General features: G+C 41.2%; 1 protein-coding gene across 4 annotated transcripts in view; it reads left to right on the forward strand.

Moving 5' to 3' along the window:
• The window catches only part of dgki (diacylglycerol kinase, iota), a 97784-nt gene that overhangs the window by 69938 nt on the left and 8297 nt on the right, over positions 1-19549 (forward strand). For 3 of the 4 annotated variants that reach the window (XM_039601023.1, XM_039601024.1, XM_039601025.1), the window contains exons 14-28: positions 3485-3610; positions 4119-4197; positions 4526-4581; positions 5456-5518; positions 8174-8247; positions 9535-9646; positions 9719-9805; positions 11579-11691; positions 14470-14570; positions 15235-15314; positions 15612-15656; positions 16152-16221; positions 17358-17398; positions 17516-17640; positions 18809-18834. In XM_039601023.1, coding sequence (XP_039456957.1) covers positions 3485-3610; positions 4119-4197; positions 4526-4581; positions 5456-5518; positions 8174-8247; positions 9535-9646; positions 9719-9805; positions 11579-11691; positions 14470-14570; positions 15235-15314; positions 15612-15656; positions 16152-16221; positions 17358-17398; positions 17516-17640; positions 18809-18834 — 1198 coding nt within the window. The remainder of the gene's footprint in view (positions 1-3484; positions 3611-4118; positions 4198-4525; positions 4582-5455; positions 5519-8173; positions 8248-9534; positions 9647-9718; positions 9806-11578; positions 11692-14469; positions 14571-15234; positions 15315-15611; positions 15657-16151; positions 16222-17357; positions 17399-17515; positions 17641-18808; positions 18835-19549) is intronic. The other variant, XM_031746330.2, reaches the window with a different exon arrangement.

Here is a 19549-nt window from a genome sequence, read left to right on the forward strand (position 1 = left end):
TTCTTCACATTTTTCAGATAATTGGGATAAATGTATTAGTAAATTGATAAGAAGTCTTTACAAAAATCCATTTTCTGGCTGATATGCTGCAGTAAAATGACAGCATGGAGTATATGTGACAGTAAGGATGGACCTGGTAGTTCAGTATCACTGAGTGTAATGAACTGTGCAGACTCAGCCCTGCACCGTGCTGAATGATGAAGCAAGGACACGTGAATGACTTCAGCAGCTGCGGATGGAGCAGCAGTGAAAGCAATGAAGAAACATTCCCGATACGTACAGAGATACACGCTTGGAGCGAAGACGGGCCTGAGTGGAAATTCTTATCTGCCATGTGATTAATTAGTGTAATTGCTCTATTCTTTTTGTCCTCTATTTCATCAAGTATTTCTGACTGCAGGCATTTTATCCACTTTGTCTATTTCCATTTCCTCTCCATTCCTCTGACTTCTCATTTCTTATCCTTTTTTTAACTGTTGGTGCATCTCCTTTCCTTTCCTTTCCTTTCCTTTCCTTTCCTTTCCTTTCCTTCACTGCTCTTCTCCTTGCTCCATTCCCTGTTCTCACTTTTTTCATCCTCTTTTCTTCCTTTGACTTTCCCTTTTGTGCTTTCTTTAGAGTTTTTCATTTCCTACCTTTCCTCTTTTTCCCATACTTTCTCCAACTTCTTTTGTTTTCATTTAATTTTTCTTTCATTTTCTGGACCTTCCTTCTTCATCCTGCTGTCTTTCCTTTACTGCTGTTCCCTCTCGTTCTTGCTCCTTTCTTTCTTCTCACCTCTTTTGCTTTCAGTCTATATTGAAAGATAAATAAAATATATCTATCCTGTCCTCTATATTGTCCTTGACTTTCCATTCTCTACTTTCCTCATATTTTCTTCCCTTTTCATTTATTTTCTCCCCCCATTTGCTGGACCTTCCGTCATCATCTTGCAATCTCCTCATTTAGTTTGCATTAGCTTTCTTTCCACTTTTTCTTCTCCTCCTTTATTCTTCTCTTCTGTTTTGCTCATCTTTCCTCCTTTCCTTTCCTTTCCTTTCCTTTCTCTCTCACTTTCTCCCCCTTTCTGATATTTTATATTGCTTGTGTCTCTTTCCTTCTTCTGTCCTGATCTCTCTCTCATCTCTCTGACACTCGGTTGTGTTACTCACCGCCGTATCTGTTCCACCTCTCGCTGCGTGAGTGTGACTGTCCCTGTGACTTGCTGTTTGAGTGTGAGCTCTCCTGCTGAGTGTGTGTCCTTGTTAGTACTTACATTGCGGGGACATAAATGGTGCGGACTTGTTTTGGACACACAAACGATCGTTTCCTCCATGCAAATGACTTGATTTGAGTCTTAATAACCTGTTGGGTCAAAGGTTAGGTTTTGGATTGTGTAGGTTTTGGTTAAATTAACTTAATGTAAGTTGAAACCTGACTGTGTGTGTGTCAGCAGCTCAGAGGCCCTGCTGATGAGCGCTACTACCATCAGATTGTTTTCTCCTTATATGTGTGTGTGTGTGTGTGTGTGTTGTCTTTTGTCTTGTTTCCTTTATTTGTCCAAAAGGAGGGAGAAAATAAAAGGAAACAAAGACAGAAAACTGTACATGAGAGGGATCGACCTGTGGAGATTGTGAAATCCGTGGACGTGCATCATGTGGTTGTGTTTGATGCTCTTAAAGGTTATGGTTATAGTGGCAGTAATGAAACCTCAATCATCGCTCACTGAAATCCAATCATCGCATGCTGTTCCTGTCTGCTCCTCTCTTCTATTACTTACTGTGTTTTCTTGTGCGTGGTGTTCTTGTTAGCAAGGAGATGAAAGAGGAATGGAGCGACGATTCGGAGGCTAGAATCCGAAATGAAGCAAGAAACAGCCTTAGCCTCTTCTTCAGTCTTCCACTATCAACTTTCCCTCTCGTTCTTCTCTGCATCCCAGTCTGTTTTTAGCTGCTGTACACATTCCTTAAATGTGATTCTCAAAATTTCTGCTCCTTTTTTTTTTATCAGTTTGCCTGAACTCAGTGACTAAATCTGTGTGTATATCACAGCATTTAGACTGGTTTACAAACAGCCAACAAATCCTCCAGAACTGGCAGTTCTTACAGCATCCCGCTGACTGTTTCAAACATCCATCACAACAAAAGTAATTTGCTGTTATTATTATTATTATTATTATTATTATTATTAATTTTTTTTTTTTTACTAGAAGTTACTCTTGTCTTTACAGATCAGAGGTGCTCCACTAGGTTTACAAAGAGTCTTATTTTCCTTGACATCAAATCCTTCCAAGTGTTGATGTTTTCATGAGAAACAGGGGAGCTGGTTGTACGGGGTGCCATTTGCCAGGTCTGACCTTCATTCTGATTGGATCATTTCCCAAATTGTCCCGCCTTTCTGCACAACTTAATTAGTTCTGATTGGATCTCATCTCTCTGAATATTTTTATCTTGTTTATATTTGTTGATGAAAGTGTCGCTATGTTTCAGCAGTTTTCGTCCTTGGCGTTAGTTTTCATTTAGTTATCCTCATGTTTTGTGAGGGGGGAAAAACTGCGATGAAAATTATTGGTCAATGAAATTACAACTGAACCCTAGATGGTTTACCAATGACCCAGTGGGGGTTAAACTATCGTGTTTGTGTAGGTTCTTAGTCATCCAGGTCATAGTAGTCTTGAGAGCTATTTAACCCCTAGTGGGGCTTCTCCCCTTTGTTCATTGACCTGCTACTGATCATGAGAGTTGTCACATGAGCCAAAGTTTGAACAAAGGCATGGGTCTTAAATCATCACCAGGGGTTAAGGGGAAACCACTATATGAGACATTGCCCCACCCTGTCATGTGACCTATTGAGGTAGCCTGAAGCAGGGTGTGAGTGGGGGTTGAAGCACATGGGGAGGAATCTGTAGACTGCATTGCAGGTGGCTTATACCTGGTGTCTTACTGTAAAGTTTTATTTTTAGCTAAATGATATATAAAAACACTTCCCTGAAAATGGCTCCACAATTTTTCATTCAGCACTGATGGATCTTTACAGATGTGAAGGTCAACCCCTTCCATATGCTCTAATGCTCTTCCTTATTGTCATGAATGCTGGTTTCTGTCCTCTTATTAAAGAGGCTGGGTCTCTCTGATAGATCGAGCAACTCTGAGGTCCTCTCTTTATACCCAGTTAAGTTTCCATTTAACCTAAATGGTTATCAGATGCTTCACCGGGTCATTTTGTAGCATTACACAACCTTTCCAGCATTTTATTAATATTCATTGCTAGCATTCAATTAAAAAGAATTGAATTGAATTCACTTTATTAAACGTTTGAGTTACAACATGTCATCTTTGTCCTATTTTCACTTACTCAAAATGTTAAAATGTTCTCCAGTGTGTATTTATTCACACTTTGCACAGATGTATATTAAATTTAACATTAAACCCTTTTACACAGCTGACAGTGTAGATGTTGGGTAGTTAAATTTGCCTCTGTCTTGTGTTTGTTATCCTCCCTGCAGGGCTACACGGATGAACCAGTGTCCAAGGTTTTGTGTCATGTGGAGGACGGTTCGGTGGTGCAGCTGGACAGGTGGAACCTCTTAGTAGAAAAGAGCTCTGCCCAGCCAGAGGAGGGCACACAGAAGGTCAGTTTGTGCTGGAAGTTAGGATGTGTGTGTTCCATATTAGGTACACTGTTGGAACAAAGGTAGGGCAGGCTTTAAAGGGATCATTTGAAGCCTCTTTTGCATCAGTAATTTTCATCTCATGAGATATTTTATTGTCTTTAACTTACAATCAGAGCCCTTTACTTGTGAATTGAAGCGTCTCTTTTGTACCTATCAAGACCAGAACATTTTTTTGTAGCAGACTGTAGCCATGATAAGAAGAGGATTTTAACATGCGAACGGGGGGTTTGAGGAACTGCAGAGTTTTGGTGCTTTATTTTTCAGCCTCTGAGGTTTTTGCTTGTTGATATCTATACCGTGGGTTTAAAGAGTTGGGCTTTAAAAAAAAAGAAGTGTGAATTTGGATGAGTATCAGTAGCTAAATGGTCAGAGTTTATGCTCAAAGAGGATGTGAGCTGTCTATGTGAATAAATTACATTATATTTATGCAAAGAGGCCCACTTCAGTGTTTTTCCTGCATCCTCAGCTGCCCTTGAACGTGTTCAACAACTACTTCAGCCTTGGCTTCGACGCGCATGTCACCCTGGAGTTCCACGAGTCCAGAGGTGTGTGAAAGCTATTTTAATATCCGTCTTTTTAAAATTTTCACCCTGTGTCAACTCTATTTATGTTCCATTAGGTCCTCCTCTCCCCCATTAATAGATCATTTTCTGCTTTTGTTAAAAAAAAAGAAGAAAGATGAGCAGAATGAAAAATTTACAAAGGATCCTGAATCAGATTCACACATTCAGGCATGCACAAATGAGTCAGTCTCTCCGTGTTACTCTGCACCGCTCTGCGTGAGTTTTCACATTTGTAATCCCACTGTCTTTGTCACATCTTTAATGTATTCTCCTTCTTTCTCTCTCTGCCTCTCTAATTGTGTCTTTCCAGAGGCCAACCCAGAAAAGTTTAACAGTCGCTTCCGCAACAAGATGTTCTATGCAGGAGTGAGTGTCCCCGATGACTTTATTTCTGCTCACACATCCACAGACACACAAAGCTTTGGAGCCGAAACACTTCCTCCCGGTCACTGTCTGTCTGACACACAGACACATGTTAGGATGAGCAGGAAGAAGTCTGGTTAAAATAAGCGAGAATGAGGTGCTGCAAAAAATCACTCAGAGTAAATACGCATGAAGGCAAAGAGAATATCTCAGCTGTGTTTAAAAAGAAAGTAAAAGTTACAGAATGTAAAGAAACACCTGCTTTGACTTTATGTCCCAAGCCTCTGTACTCTGAACAGACTGTACTTTTGAGCAGTACCAGGTTGTACCACAAGAGGGTGCAGGGAGTCAGTGTAGCGTTCACTCTGAGGGCTTTTACACACCAGCACGTAAAATCTGTGCGAATGTTTCATGAATCAAAACATTTTTCAGACTCTTCTATTTTTAATGCAATCATTCACATCGACCGCATACCTTCGCCAGATGAATTTTGGGTAATTTTCCTGTAATCCAGTAATTTTACTGATCTGTAGTGAGCCGAGGTCATAGCACACCATTTTGATCTTTTATTCCTTTTTGTTTTATTGTTAATTAATCCAGCATTTTTCCAACTTTGTGCAGCTCTAGCTTCTGAACCTCCCCGATTCAAATCTAAATCCTTAAACAGATGCTAAGAATTTTTAATTTTGGAGCTGTTTGGAATGAGCAAATTCTCTGTGAAGGATGTGAGTTGGAAGGGAGAAGTGATGGGTGGGAGTTGGAGCGGAAGCGCGTCGCGGAGTTATCTCTTTTTAATGAGGGAAATGTAATGAACTGTAATTCTGTTTGATTGGGCCCCATTCTCTCTGTTTGTGTGTGTGCTTGTGTGTGTGTGCAGGCTGCATTCTCAGATTTCCTCCAGAGGAGCTCCAGGGATTTGTCCAAGCACGTCAGAGTGGTGGTGAGTGTTAACACACTCTCTCCGTCTTCTCTCTCGCTCTCCGCCTGTATCGTTTTCTGTGCCGACATGTTTGGGCAGCAGGTCGGTGATTAAAATCCCGTCCTCTGCTTCTCTTTTAACGGCCGCCGTGCTGAGGTGTCCTTCATTAAAGCATTAAAGTCTTACAAGAACCACCGCGCTGCTGCTGCTCAGTCACTGACCCTGAACACTGACATCTACCCCAGGATTAGAGCACAAACAGTCCTTTTTTATTAACATTTCTAATGATGATTTAATTGGTTAATTGAAGAATTCCTTAAAAAAAAGAAAAATGCCCAGAGATAAAATAAGCATATTTAAAGGGACAGTTCACCCCATCTCAGGGGTGATCCAGTATGTGGTGCAGAGCAAATTTCTGGTTTGTTGTCTCTCTCTTCGTGTTAGCCCTGTGATGGACTGGTGACCTGTCCAGAGTGCGCTGCACCCTCTGCTCTGTGCTAACTGGAGCCGGCTTGGGAGATGTCAGCTGTAGGTTCAAGTCAACATTAAAATGTACAGAGGAGGTCAGGAGAGGGGTACAACAGTATCTACAGCCATCTGTAAAGCATGGCTGAGGCTGTGTCTTGGTTTGGGGCTGTATTTCAAGCAGTAGTGTTGGATATCTTGGCAAAACTAATGGAATTATGAATGCAGATTAACACTATCAGATTTTGATCCACCACGCAGTGTCCACCCTGGACAGGCTGGCTTAATTTTTTAGGTATGACATTGATCCCAAATATAGTCAGCGCGGTAAAATCATTCCTTGACAGAAAAACACACAGTGAAACACTGTCAGTCATTGATTGGCCTCCCCGGAGCTCGGACCTCAACTACTGAAGAAGTGTGGGATCATCTACAGGCAGCAAACATCCAAAGAAGAGCTTTGAATGTCTTTCAAGAAGCCCAGAGAACTATTCCTGAAGACTACTTAAAGAAATGACAAGGAAGCTGCCTCAGAAAGTTCAGGCTGTGTTGAAGAATAAAGTTGTTTATATGAAATATTGATTTTCAGTTGACCTGATATTAGTTATTTGCCAATATTTGCTATTGATATATAGGTATTGTCTCTTATGATGGCTGATTAACCATAACTAAAAAAGTAAAAAAGAAATGAAAGAAACACCCTTCAGCCTTGTTATGAGTGTTGATGTTGCATAGTTTGTCCACCAGAGGGCGCCCTGCAAATTTCTTGGTGGGAACTCGTATGTGGAATGGCACATCTGAATGTAAACTAGTAATCCACGACTTGTTGTGACAATAAAACAAGATCAAATTTTGAGATCCTATGACCATACAGTTAAATTTCTCAAATATCAATAATATCTTAGCAAGGACTCATAAATAACTACATGTAACAAATTTTAGAGAAGTCTGTTTTCGTGTGTCTAAAAGGCCTAAAAAAAAAAGTCAGGCGATATATCTGATTTTATCAGATAGGTATCAGTTTAAAAACTCCTGTATCAGTCGATCTCTACTTAGTACCAGTTAGTTTTTTATGTTTGCAAGGGTAGGCAGATGTTTCTGTGGCTGATATCTCCAAAACCACACCAAAACATTCTCACTGCAGGCCAGAGGAAAAACATAATTGCTAACCTGATTTGGTGGTGAACTGTCCCTTTGATTTTTTTTTTTTCCAGTTAACAAACCCTCTAACAATCTGGGACTGAGTAGAACATAACTAAATTACAGGATTGTTTACTGTGTCTTCAGTGTCAGGGATGCCCCGAGAGCAGCATCTGTTGAAATTTTATGCCAGAGCAGCGAAACACAAACAGTGTTTTGATCGTCTCGGAACATTTTCCGACTTCCCTACTCTGACTCTGACTCTCATGCTTCTTGTTTCCTGCTGCTGATATAAATCTTTGGATAATAAATAGATCGCGTCATTCAAAAAAAGGAAAAAGGGCTCAATCGTTTCCTTAAAAAATCTTGGCGCTGCAGTTTTGAACAAATATTAGTAACACAGGAGGAAAAATGTGTTTGTTTGGGACTGTTTTCAGCTGCTAATTTGTTGTTACTGTGAGTATTTATAGCAGCGTCAGCAGATTTACGGTGCCCTCGTTCATTGTAATGCAGGAACTTGTTAGAGGTGTTAACGCTGATGTGTTTTAAATAGTTTCTGCGAGAATAATGGAGCTGTATGGCACGGAGGAATGAGCTCAAGCTTCGGATACGCAGCACTGAGGGTTTCTGTTGGTTTTGGTCTTTTCCTTGGATTTATTTATAGAAGCATATTGAATTTGACTGGACTCATCCTTTAATTAGGGTTTCATTTAGAAACTTTCCTGGTGGAAAATGGATAATTAAATATGAAAAATCTGACCCAGAAATGGTTTGTTCATTTAGAAAATGGCACATCTTACGTGGTTGCCGCAGTAAATCATTATAGGCATCCTGCAGGGAGCTGAGTGTGGCGTGACCCTTGACCTGATTAATCAGAACGGCGGGGGCTTAGACAGAGAGTGATGACAGTGAAACTGAGAGTAAAAACTGAGAACAGCGAGCGACGCTTGAAACGACATTTAAAAGCAAAACAAATGTTCTGACAGTGAAAATAAGTTGTTATGCTGCAAATCTGTGGAGCACATTCTGTGAAACGTTGGCTCAAAGTTTCTCTTTCCATGTCTTTCACAGTGTGATGGCACAGATCTCACTCCCAAGATCCAGGAGCTGAAGTTCCAGTGCATAGTGTTTCTAAACATTCCCAGGTAGGTGATCATGGAGTGGCCACGATATCGATCGATATCGATGGTTCCCAGGAATTTCTTGACCTGAACTTAGTCAGGCACTCTCTAGGTTTCTGAATCTGATGAGCTTCATAGCTTCAACACAAAGGGGTGAGGGTGTAATGGTGTGGTGGATATTTTCCATTCCTTGGGACCCTTATCAGCCTACCCAAGTCTTGTCGCTGACCACGCTGATTCCTACTCATCCTCCGCTGGTTGCTTCCAGCAGGATGACACACGGTGTCAAACTGGTTTATTGAACATGCACACAGATGGCCTCCACAGTCACATCTCAGTCAAACAGAGCACCTCTAGCAGTGGTGGAACAGGAGATTCTCATCATGGATGTGCAGCCAACATCTGGAGCAACTGTGTGATGCTATCATGCCAACATGGATGTTTCCAGGACGTTGTTGAGTCTGTGGCATGAAGAATTAAGGCAGCTAAAGGTGTGACGTAGATATGTTGTCTCTGAACATCTGTGAGGGGGCGGTACTTCTTTTCCTGTCACTCAGTGCTGCTGCAGTGTCATCTCTGTCTCGATGCCTTTTGTGAACCAGACAGATTTGAGAGCTTTTCCTTCCCAGCAGAGGTCTGGATATTTTTTTTGTTGGAAGAAATTCACGGTGGACAGACTCTGTGAGCGTCATCAGTCACTCATTGGTGAATTTCGTAGCAGTTTTGTGATCTGTGGCTCAGTTAGTCTATTTGAAAACAGTGTTGCTGTGTTGCTTCTTTGTGAATTTCCTGGTATTTGTTCTGCTAAGAACAAATAAAAGCCAAAGAAAAAAAGTCCACTGTTATTGAAAAACGTGTAAATAATGGGGCATCTGTAAGTTTAAATTTCTGTCTAACAATTCAGTGTGTGACAAAGCATGTTAAATAGCATCTAGAAAACCGTGAGACACCACGACTCTCTTGTGACTACCTGACTAATTAAATTCTTGAAGTGGGCTGAAGGTAGAGGCGGGAGGTGTAATTCAGGTTTTATGCTCGCTGAAGCTGTTGACTTCAGTCCTCCCACGCAGCCTGGAGTTAAAATACTCCTCAGTCAATAAAAACAAATTTCATACCTGTGCGGTCAGAGGAGAGTCTGCGCCGTCACTGGAGGAAGATGAATCAGCCAGAAAGCATTTGATAAAGATTTGATATTTGAGTTTAACCTTGCAGTGAGCGTGTCATCAACAGGACGCCACAGGGGGAGCCCAAATGACATTTAAGGTGTTTTTGAGACTCTGTTGTTGCATGTTTGTGTTAACACGTGTGCAGATACTGTGCTGGCACCATGCCGTGGGGAAACACGGGAGACCATCGAGACTTTGAACCTCAGCGGCATGACGACGGCTGCATCGAGGTTATCGGCTTCACCATGGCCTCGCTGGTAAGAATTTCAAAAAAGAAGCAGCGCAACGAAGAGAAAACCACATCTGAAAACGTCTCTGTTGTCCACTAGGCAGCGCTGCAGGTTGGAGGTCACGGAGAGAGACTTCACCAGTGCAGAGAGGTCGTCCTCACTACCTACAAGACTGTACCTGTTCAGGTAATATTAGAGTGACAGAGTGTAATATAACAAGCTCATACCTGCAAGATTCAAAGCAAGAGCAGCTAGAGAATAATCAGCGTATAAGAAAACAACAAACACGTAGAATTCCTCAGAATAAACACAAACTGTTGTAGTATATGTACAGTTTTATACAGGAGTGTCTAACATAAGGGCCGGGGGCCAGAATCGACCCAGCAAATACTCCAATCAGGCCCACTGGACAGCTTTGGAAAATGTGAAGGAGGGCATATACGTTGACCTTTTTAGAGGTTTTACAGCTTTTCCTTTTGATAAAGACCCTTCACCACCAAAGCTGTTCATACTGCGTTAAAGTAATTAAGTAATAGATGAACAATTAAATGACAAAATTTTATTTTTTAATATACTAATGTAATTAATAAAAACTTTGAAATTGAAATGGTACATGACAGCAAACTTTAGGCCCTTGCTTCTAAGACTTCCTCTGGTACGAAAACCTGGATAAAGTTCCCACTTCCCCATCTCACATGTGTAATTAATCAGTAACAATTAAAACCAATCTGACTTCAGGTGAAATTAATTTCAGCACAATCACACAAAAGTCCTGTTTGCTGATCTTCCCGGCATGAAGATCAACCTTTTTAAAACTCCATATGTTTCCAGTGATGCACCTCACAGTTTGACAAACCTTTGAGATGATTGACTGATTTTTAATTTGTCTTAAATATTTCTTAAATATTTGATTCAATTCTTGATTTAGCTCTGAGTAACCCTGCAGGGGACAATATTTCATTATTCCTTCTTTATTTCATTATTATTTATTCATATCTATTAATAATGTTTAAAATGTAACTACAGTGCTGGTTGTAATATAAACAGAGAAACAACAACGTTGAGAAACAAGAAAACGGTGAAACAGTATTTCTCAAATGGGTACACGAGTACCTCTAGGGGTAGTTTAGAGTACTGCATTTTTAAAAAGTAACAGTCATGCAGAAATTATGAAGTCGTTCAGCTGCAGTAAATGCAATGAGAAGTGCGAGCGTATTAAAATTGGCTATATATTTAATTTTATTTGTGATATTTAATGACAAACAGACAAATGTGAGCCAGATGTTTGTGTGCAGCCTCTTTTCTGCAGTGACTCTGATCAAAAGCTCAGATAGGAGAAAGAGATGAGAGCTGTTAAAACCCTCTGTTTGTAATGAGCAGCCAATCAGCGGCTCAGTGTGAGATAAAGAAGGATTATTGTGAGCTGAACCGTGCAAAGCCGCTCTAGTAGAGTCCGCTATACTTTGCTGCAGTTTGTGAGATTTATTTAACCTGATATTTCTTTTTATCAGGCCAGGTCAAATAAACATTACACAAGCTATTACTAAATTAAAGACGGCTCAAAACATCTCCAAGAGCCCAACCAAACCTTCAAACAATCTGTTTTGGGTAAAATGACCCCAATAATGACCATTTAAAAAGAAGAAGAAAAAAAGAAGAAGGTTGCGCTCATATAAAGTCATCAAGGAAGTGTTTACTGAGGTCACAGAGCAGGTGAGTTGAGGGCCGTTTTCATTTCTATAGTGGTGGTCTCTTTGCAAACAAGAGTCGCCCTCTGCTGGTCCTGAGAAAGAATGCAGGTTTAAGACGTCCGTCTTTTAAACTGTTTGTGATTGCAAGTAGCTTCTTGGCTGATTTTCGGAGTTATATGCTGCTGATGTAAGCCTAAAAGAAGCAAATACTATGACAAGTCATTGGTTTGTCCGTTAAAACATGACCTCAGCGTGTCTTTCTGTTCAGGTGGACGGCGAGCCGTGTCGACTGGCTCCATCCACTCTCCGCATCTCTCTTCGAAATCAGGCCAACATGGTCCAGAAGAGCAAGAGACGCACCTCTGTGCCCCTGCTCAACGAGTGAGTCTCTCACACACACACACACACACACGCGCGCGCGCTCGTACAGATGGAGGATCTAGGCCAGCAGTGTTGTAAAAAATCTGAATGAGTCACACAGTCTGTTTAGCAGGAGCTGACATTCACTCCTCAGTCTCCCACATCTCCGTACAGCACGCCAGACCGCAGTCAAAGGAGGGACGTGTAATCAAATTAATCTAAACAAGAGCATGGGTGACACGCTGACACGTGACACTGGCAGTTTCCCGTGAACAGGAGATGCTTATTGATCTGTTTCAGGAGTGGCAGTGCTGCCTTGTGATTTCCTCCTGCACAAAGAGAATCACGAGGCTACTAACCCTCCTCCATCCCCGTAGCACTAATATCTCTTCATGTATATCTCTGTCTTTATCTGTGTGTATTTTAAACCGTGTCAGCTACAGTAACTGTGTGCATGTGAGAGCAGGAAGAGTAGAGGGTGATGACTTTCTGTAGCTGAACTTACCGACTGTCTGTACTGCTACTGTGCTATCAATGTTTGTCCACTTACCTCTGGGCTTTTCTCCATCTGTTCCTCCTGTTCTTCTTCTTCTTCTTCTTCTTTTGTCTTCCTTCATATTCACTTCTTCATTCTTCCAACACACACACCGGTGTGATCTTTAATTATTTCTTTTCTTTTCTTTACCTTGTCTCCTTCCCCTCCTCTTTTTTCATTTCCTTTCCCCTCCTCGTCATTTTCTCTTTTTTTCCTCCCTCATCTCCCCCCGTCATACGTTCCTCCTCTCTTCTGTGTGTGTGTGTGTGTGTGTGTGTGCGCGCGTGTGTACGGCCGTAGTATTCAGAAGGTGTGTGCAGCTGATCTGCGCCGCCTCTCTGCTCCCCCCGACTCCTTCTCTGTGTAAGTACCTGAGCCCTCTGTGACCGGATGGATGTATGTTTGTGTCCGTGTGAGTAAATGTGTTGACGGCATTGTGTCTTTATTGATCCATCAGGCTTTGACCAATATTTGATTTGCTGATTACTTTTATCGACCTGTATCCTGATTACATGACAAAATCAGCAGCTGGCATCTTCGCAGCCTTTTGCGGTCAGTTATGATGATTTTAATGATGGCAAATTATAAAATATTTGACTTTATTTGTTCATTTAACAGTTTTTATTTGTAGTATTGGAGGTGGTGTTCAGTCAAAGCTTTGGCTACTGAACAAAAGGATGAAGTAGAAGAGCTGCGACCCATTTAAAAATCAGAAAATCCCACAGGCCCCACCCAATCTTAAGTCCTCACTCTAATCATGAGAAAGTGATATTTCCTTGAAAGTTGTGTTTAAAAAAGCCTTAATAGCAACCACACTGATGAAGAAACATAAATGTCCAACCGGGCCTTTCAAACATGACACGTTCTTTAACCTGCCAGCACTTTAGTACAAACTCACAGGTAATTACTGGTACATTCACCACGAGTGAGCCTCCTGCATGCTGAACTCAGGCAGTACCCTCACCTGAACCAAGCCGAGTATTTCCAGGAGCAAGGAAGAGTCTGACGTGGGCTGTCTCCTGCTGCATGTTTAATGTGAGGAAGGGCAAATCAGGACAAAGTCCCAACATTGAAAGAGGCTCTGCATTAGGATTCCCAACTCATTTAAAGCAGCGCTTTTTGAGCTTTTATGTGCAGGCACCTCATAGGCAGGAGACGGTTATCCAAGGACACCCTGACTAATGTTCCTCTGTGCTCGTTAGCAGCGGTGGCTAATCAGAAAAACAGCAACCTGAGGGAGGTAGACCTAACAGACACGACTCGTAATGTCCTTATTTTATAAGCCCAGATTGTTCCTTTTGGACGTGTTGGCTGTGAGGGTCCCTGAACCCCATTTTGAGAACCCCAGATTTGAAATGCTCAAATAGTGGTATTGGTCAAACCCTGCTGTGTCGTGCTGGCTGTTAATGTTTGTGTTACACGGGCTGGAAGAGAGCGACAGAGGGAGAAAGAGCGCGTGGCAGCATGCAGAAAAAAGCCTGTCCACTCCTCAGTGTGCTTCTGTCTTTTGTCTTAATGTTTCCCTCGCTGTAGTCCCTTTAACTTTACCTGAACCGAGCCTCTCGCTTGACGTCCAGACCCTGTAAAGTGTCTTAATGTTGTGCTCTGAGTAACAAGAGTCATGTAACTGTTGTAATTTCAAACGCTTTCTGTCCCTTTGCAGGTAAGATTATTGAGTAAGAGGTTTTGAGGCTCTGTGGACGTATGATTCTCAAACACCTGTGCAGATGCCTTATATAGGCTCAGAGCTCATAGATCTGTTTTCACATGAAGGAAAGAAGACAGAGGAGGAATTAAATATCACGTAAAAGCAGCTGAGCTGAACTCCAGTGTGCTGCTTACTGCTGAAATATTTATTTGATTCCAGTGTTTTGGTCTGTCCAGCCTTCGTCAGGTACGTGGGCAGCATCTCAGCATGAGATCACTTTCACTGAAAGTCAGACGGACCAAAACATCGTCAATAATGGAGTGCAGGAGTTCAGCTCGGTTGTCTGTTTGTTTTTACGTAGTTTTCTCCTCTGATCGAGCTGCCACTCATTCAGGTGTGCAGACACTCGGTTATATTTATATTAAAATAAAAGCTCAGATCTGTTTTGCGTTGTGTCCAGTTGTGTCTGTGCGTGCATGTATGCATCTGTATGCCTTTCTCATTGTCTGCTCGGGCATGTCTGAACTGTGTGTGTGTGTGTGTGTGCGTGTGTGCATGTACATGCACGTGTGTGTGTGTGTGTGTGTGTGTGTGTGTGTGTGTGTGCTTTTTCCAGTCCTCACGCTGTTCCAGATCGTCTGCGTCTTCGAGTGAACCGGATCAGCCTCCAGGAGTACGACAGGCTGCAGTATGACAAGGAGCGGCTACGAGACATATGTAAGGCTCTCTGTGTTTCTTAAATTAAAAAGAAATCAGCTTTAATCTGCCTTTTTGTATAAATTGTAGGTCACCAGCTGCAGAATTTTGCAGCTCATTTGTTTTAAGCCAAACCAACTTTATGACACACATATAGCCAGCAGATACCTGCTAACCTGTTGGTTATTGCTAAGATCATTCCACTAAAGCTGAATTACATCTTAAGACTAAATTAGCGTAAGTACTGTAAGTCACACTGTTTGTCAAATAAACGATTATAAAAATTCCAAAAGGCATCATTGCACCAGCTCTAATTTCACTGCTGTATTCCTTTACAGTTTGTTTATGTTCAGTTCAAAGCCTTATTTATAGGATATTTTATTCCTAAACACATGACAAAAAATATGCTTCAGTGATTTATAAAGTAACAAACCTTTCACTCATGTCCCAGACAAATAAAAATAGTATTTTGGATCCGACTGTGTCCAACATTTATGCTTCTGTTCAGGAAAGGTGTGCAGCCTGGCTCCACGTTTTCATATTTAAACACGATTTCTGAAGATTTCTAGTGCAGAAAAATAATTTTCTTAGTGTAGGTGATCAGCTGTGGATACCATGTGTTGATACATCTTTACCGTAGTTACCCTAAAGCTCTAACATGTGTCTGTGTTTTGTTTTTTCTCAGCCATCCCTGTTGGCATAGTGGTGGTGAGGGGGGACTGTGACCTGGAGACCTGCAGACTTTATATTGACAGATTACAAGAGGCAAGTCTCTAGCTTTACCACCGTCATCATCATCACTTTAATTGCCTCCCTTGTTCTCCTTTTCTCCTGTTTCCTCCTCTTCATCATTATTTCATGATCCACGCAGCGTCGTCGCCGCTCCTTTCTCAGTTATTTATAGATAGATGAATGACCGGCACTGCCGGGAACGCAGAGGTGCTCTTTAGCTGTCTGTCTCATGTGACTGACTTTAAAATGTGTGGAAGCTGTTGTTGTTTTTTGTGTAAATGCTTCTGGCTCTTTGTTAACCTTGAAACCTGTCTGCTGTGTGCTTGCTAGGATTTACACCAGGCGCCATCTACTGGCCACAGAGTGCACTACCAGGTATATGACTTTGGGGTGTCTTTCTGTGAGGGTTGAGAAACGCTGAAACATTTGGACAGTCATCTAAGAGTTTGACATTTTTAGGTGGCTGGCAGCTCATAAGCATTTGGCAGAAGCTTAAAATGCCTTATTAATGAACTTTGAACTATGTCACGCCCTTTGAATTTAGGAATTTAAATAAATAATAGCTAAATAATATAAACTATCTGTTACAGGCTGACACCCACACTTAAATCCTTAGAGTCGCCCTTAGAGTCGTAAAATCCTTAAAAACAGCTCATAGATATGCACTACATGCTGTCTTATTGTCTTGCTCATGTCTGCCACGCTATTTACTGTAAAACACTCTTAAACAGCACTTTTGTCTTTCTCACCTGTTCTGTCTTTTGCTTCGTCTTTACTCTGATTAATCTCCTGATTGAACCTTGTTACATTCACTTCATTGTTCAATTAAAAAAATGGCAACGATCACAACGTTTGTCTCTTTGCCTCCAGGATGAAAGCAGAGGTGTCCCTCGGACCAGTTCAACCAGCAGACTGTCTCCCAACTGGAGCTTCTTGGATTGTGAGTGATTGAAAAACCTTAAACTGGGTCAGAGTCCTTCTAGAAGGATCTCGGTAACATCTTCATGCACCTGTTGTGGCAGTTAATTAAATTAAGTTTAATTTCAGTGGTCCCCAAAACACAAAAACTGCATGTATAGTCTTCAGTTTTCAGACTTTGACTCTAAGTAAGGTTTTACAATGCTTTTTTTCCCTCCTTGAGAGTTAAATTTGTATTAAGATGCTGTTACAGAATTATTTATGTCTGTAAACCATACACATAGCTTTTTAAAGCCTTCGACTAGTCACCAAACTAGTTGGTCATCCATCACATCCTTTAGTAAAGTGTCAAGCACAGTAATGCAGGCTCCAGTCCTGAAAGTCGGGTAAAGTTTATTTATTTTGTGCTTTTTAAGAACAAAGGTCACAAATTCCTTCAGAAGCTACTTGTATCCGCTAACTTGCCACTAGGGGGCGCCAGAGCAGGTGATACAACACTTAGATTGGTGAAAACAGCCAACTTGCACAGGTGGCTCTTAAGTTTCTTTATTACTTTTTATCGTTAGCCTAGACTGAGGTACCACCAGCAGTTATGTGTGGATGCAGTAGTTCACTCATGCGGGAGGGGGGGATAATTAGTTGATCCCAGGCTGAATGTGCAAGTTTGCTAACTTACAAAGAATGTCCACAGGGGGGCGTCAAAGAGTAATCTGAGAGGCAGAGGCAGATTTTCAAAAGACACAATTAGCACAAAAAATTGGAAACCACCTAGGAAGTAAAAGATGTATTTAAAAAAACTGCAAAGGTTTATTATTATTGTGGACAGTGATGCATTTTTATTTTAATAAATATCCCAGAAAACAATCATATCAACTTCCAGAGCACGTATTGTTACATTCTTTGTGTTTTTATAGTTAGTGTTTTTGTATCATAATGACTTTATTTTCAATTAATTTTAAATCTTAATTAAAATTAACTGCATGCTTTCATCAAATGACTTGAAATATAAACTAAATTGTCCAGTAAAAATGAAAGTAGGTGAAACTTATTCTAAAATCATCAAAGATTATTCGGGTATCATAAAACCCTGCAGGGATTTTGATAAATGCAGCTTTACAGATGTTTTATGTTGCGTAACTGTGTGTTCCTTCTCTGCAGCCACGTCAGCTGACCGCTTTTATCGTATCGACAAGGCTCAGGTATGTTTGCCTCTCCTGCTGCTTCAGAATCACAAAGCTTGTTTCCTGGTGTATTTTCTTTCTCACATTCCTTCTTTCTTTCCTGGTTCTCTGGGGTTTTTTGGGGTTTTGTTTTAGGAGCATCTCCATTTCGTGACCGAAATCTGTCAGGATGAAGTGTTCATCCTGGACCACGAAACTCCAGTGGCGAGCCAGGGCTCGTCCACGGGGATGCCTGATCTGGTGGTGGAGCCCACTGCCGGGTAAGTCAGCAGATAGAGGTGACTCACTAAGGTCAAAAAAATCAATTTTTTGGTTTTTTTTGGAAAGTATCTGAACCAGAAAACTCCATGCACTTTGTGGAGCAATCTTCTCCCTCCCGAGCATTTTGAAGTGCAGCGCTCAGGCCTCTAGGATCATCTTCTGTCTTGGTCTTCAGAGCTGTTCAGTCAGTCAGCAGCTAAATGCAGTCAGAGTTTAGCATGTATTCTCTGACCTGCTAATAAGAAACTGGGGAGTGAAGAGTGACTATCACTTGGAGGTGGATGCTGAGGTGGTGGAGAGGTTCAAACGGCAGAACTGACATTGCGTGATGAGAGTGACTCGTGTCATTGTATATGATGCAGCCGGCACGGCCCTGTGGATTTTATCTGCTCCCCTCACCTCTGGACAGAGTAGACAAAAGAAGGATTACAGAGAAAACTATCTCTGGGAGGTCACGCTCCATATGAATGTTTTGTTTTACCTACTGTGTGATCACCTTTCTTATCCTGGATATCAAGTAGTTTCCATACCTAAAATGCAAATGGGAAAACGTTTATTCATAATGAAGCAGCGAGCGATTTGGGAGAAGCAACGTCTTTCTGCTCCCAGGCCAGGCAGATCCCCCTGATGCCTCTGACAGAGGGCGAGTGACATCACACGTAGCCACCGCAGCCTTACCCTGCGTTTTAGCTGCCGCCATGATGTTTTCTTTGGAGCCAGAAGTGACCATGTTTAGGTGGAGTGCATTCATAACGCTTCACAGACACACATCTTTGAATTATTGCTTAGAAGAAGAAGCCCTCTCAGATGGGACATAAAAACTAAAACAAACGTGTGTTTGAGGCTGAATCAGATCATTTATCTCCAACATTTAAAATTAACTTTGATATTGTGTTTATAATTATATTGTAACTACTTTGTAAATCTTTGTTTTAGTTGCCAGACTCTCTCTGTGCCTCTGCACTCACTTCCTGCTGACAGCATGAATATTATCAATACCTAAATGTGCAGATGAGGCCTTAACTTTGTACTTGCATCTGGTGAAAGATCATTTCTACCTGATGAAAATATCAAGGTTTCCACGGTTTGCGATACAAACATTTTGTAAGCACTGGAAAAGTGTTAGCTACATATCTTATTAACGCTGTCTTTGTTTTCTGTTTGCAGCGCTCCACTGACATCAGACGAACAAGGTAACACACGCATGCACACACAGACACACAGTCGGTGTCACAATATTAAAGCTTAACTGAAAGTAAGAAATTTCTCCAAAAACACTGCAAATTGAACCCAGTCTAACAGGCAAGGTTAAACTTTGTTGTATAATTTCATTTCTGTTTATGTATATAGAACAAAAACACAATAACAATTTCCTTAAAGTGCTTTATGGAGAGTAAACTCCAGCAATCAGATGATAGGCGACTGTGGGACAGAAAAACTCCCTGGTAACTGGTGTATATTGTTTTTTTTGTTGTTTTTTTTAAACAGGAGCATATACTAAGACAGGCTCATCTTCCTGCTGTGATTCTTTCTCTAATTTTGTCATATTTTAAAGAGTTTTCCAGCCCTCTAATTACTCTCTTGTACTTACATAGTACAAAAGGGCACATTTAAATGTAAAGTGTTTGGCGAGTCTGTAAGTTTGAAAATATTCAGAGTATGAGGGTAATTATTTGCCTGATTTGATTAAATATAATCCAGTAAATGTAAACAGTAAAACATCAGCTGGTTATGAGTCAGGTGAAAGGCACGGGTTGACCTTTGATATGACTCATAGATTAGGGCGTGTCTTAACTTTAGAAACTAAAAGTAAAACGTAAAATGACCTGCCTTCTTCAGTGTGTTCAGACTTACTCTGTGGAATGGTGTTTGCGTGGCCTGTTTACGGAGTCACATGCCAATAAACAG

Source organism: Oreochromis aureus, linkage group 17 (assembly GCF_013358895.1).
Source record: "Oreochromis aureus strain Israel breed Guangdong linkage group 17, ZZ_aureus, whole genome shotgun sequence".
NCBI classification, from domain to species: domain Eukaryota; kingdom Metazoa; phylum Chordata; class Actinopteri; order Cichliformes; family Cichlidae; genus Oreochromis; species Oreochromis aureus.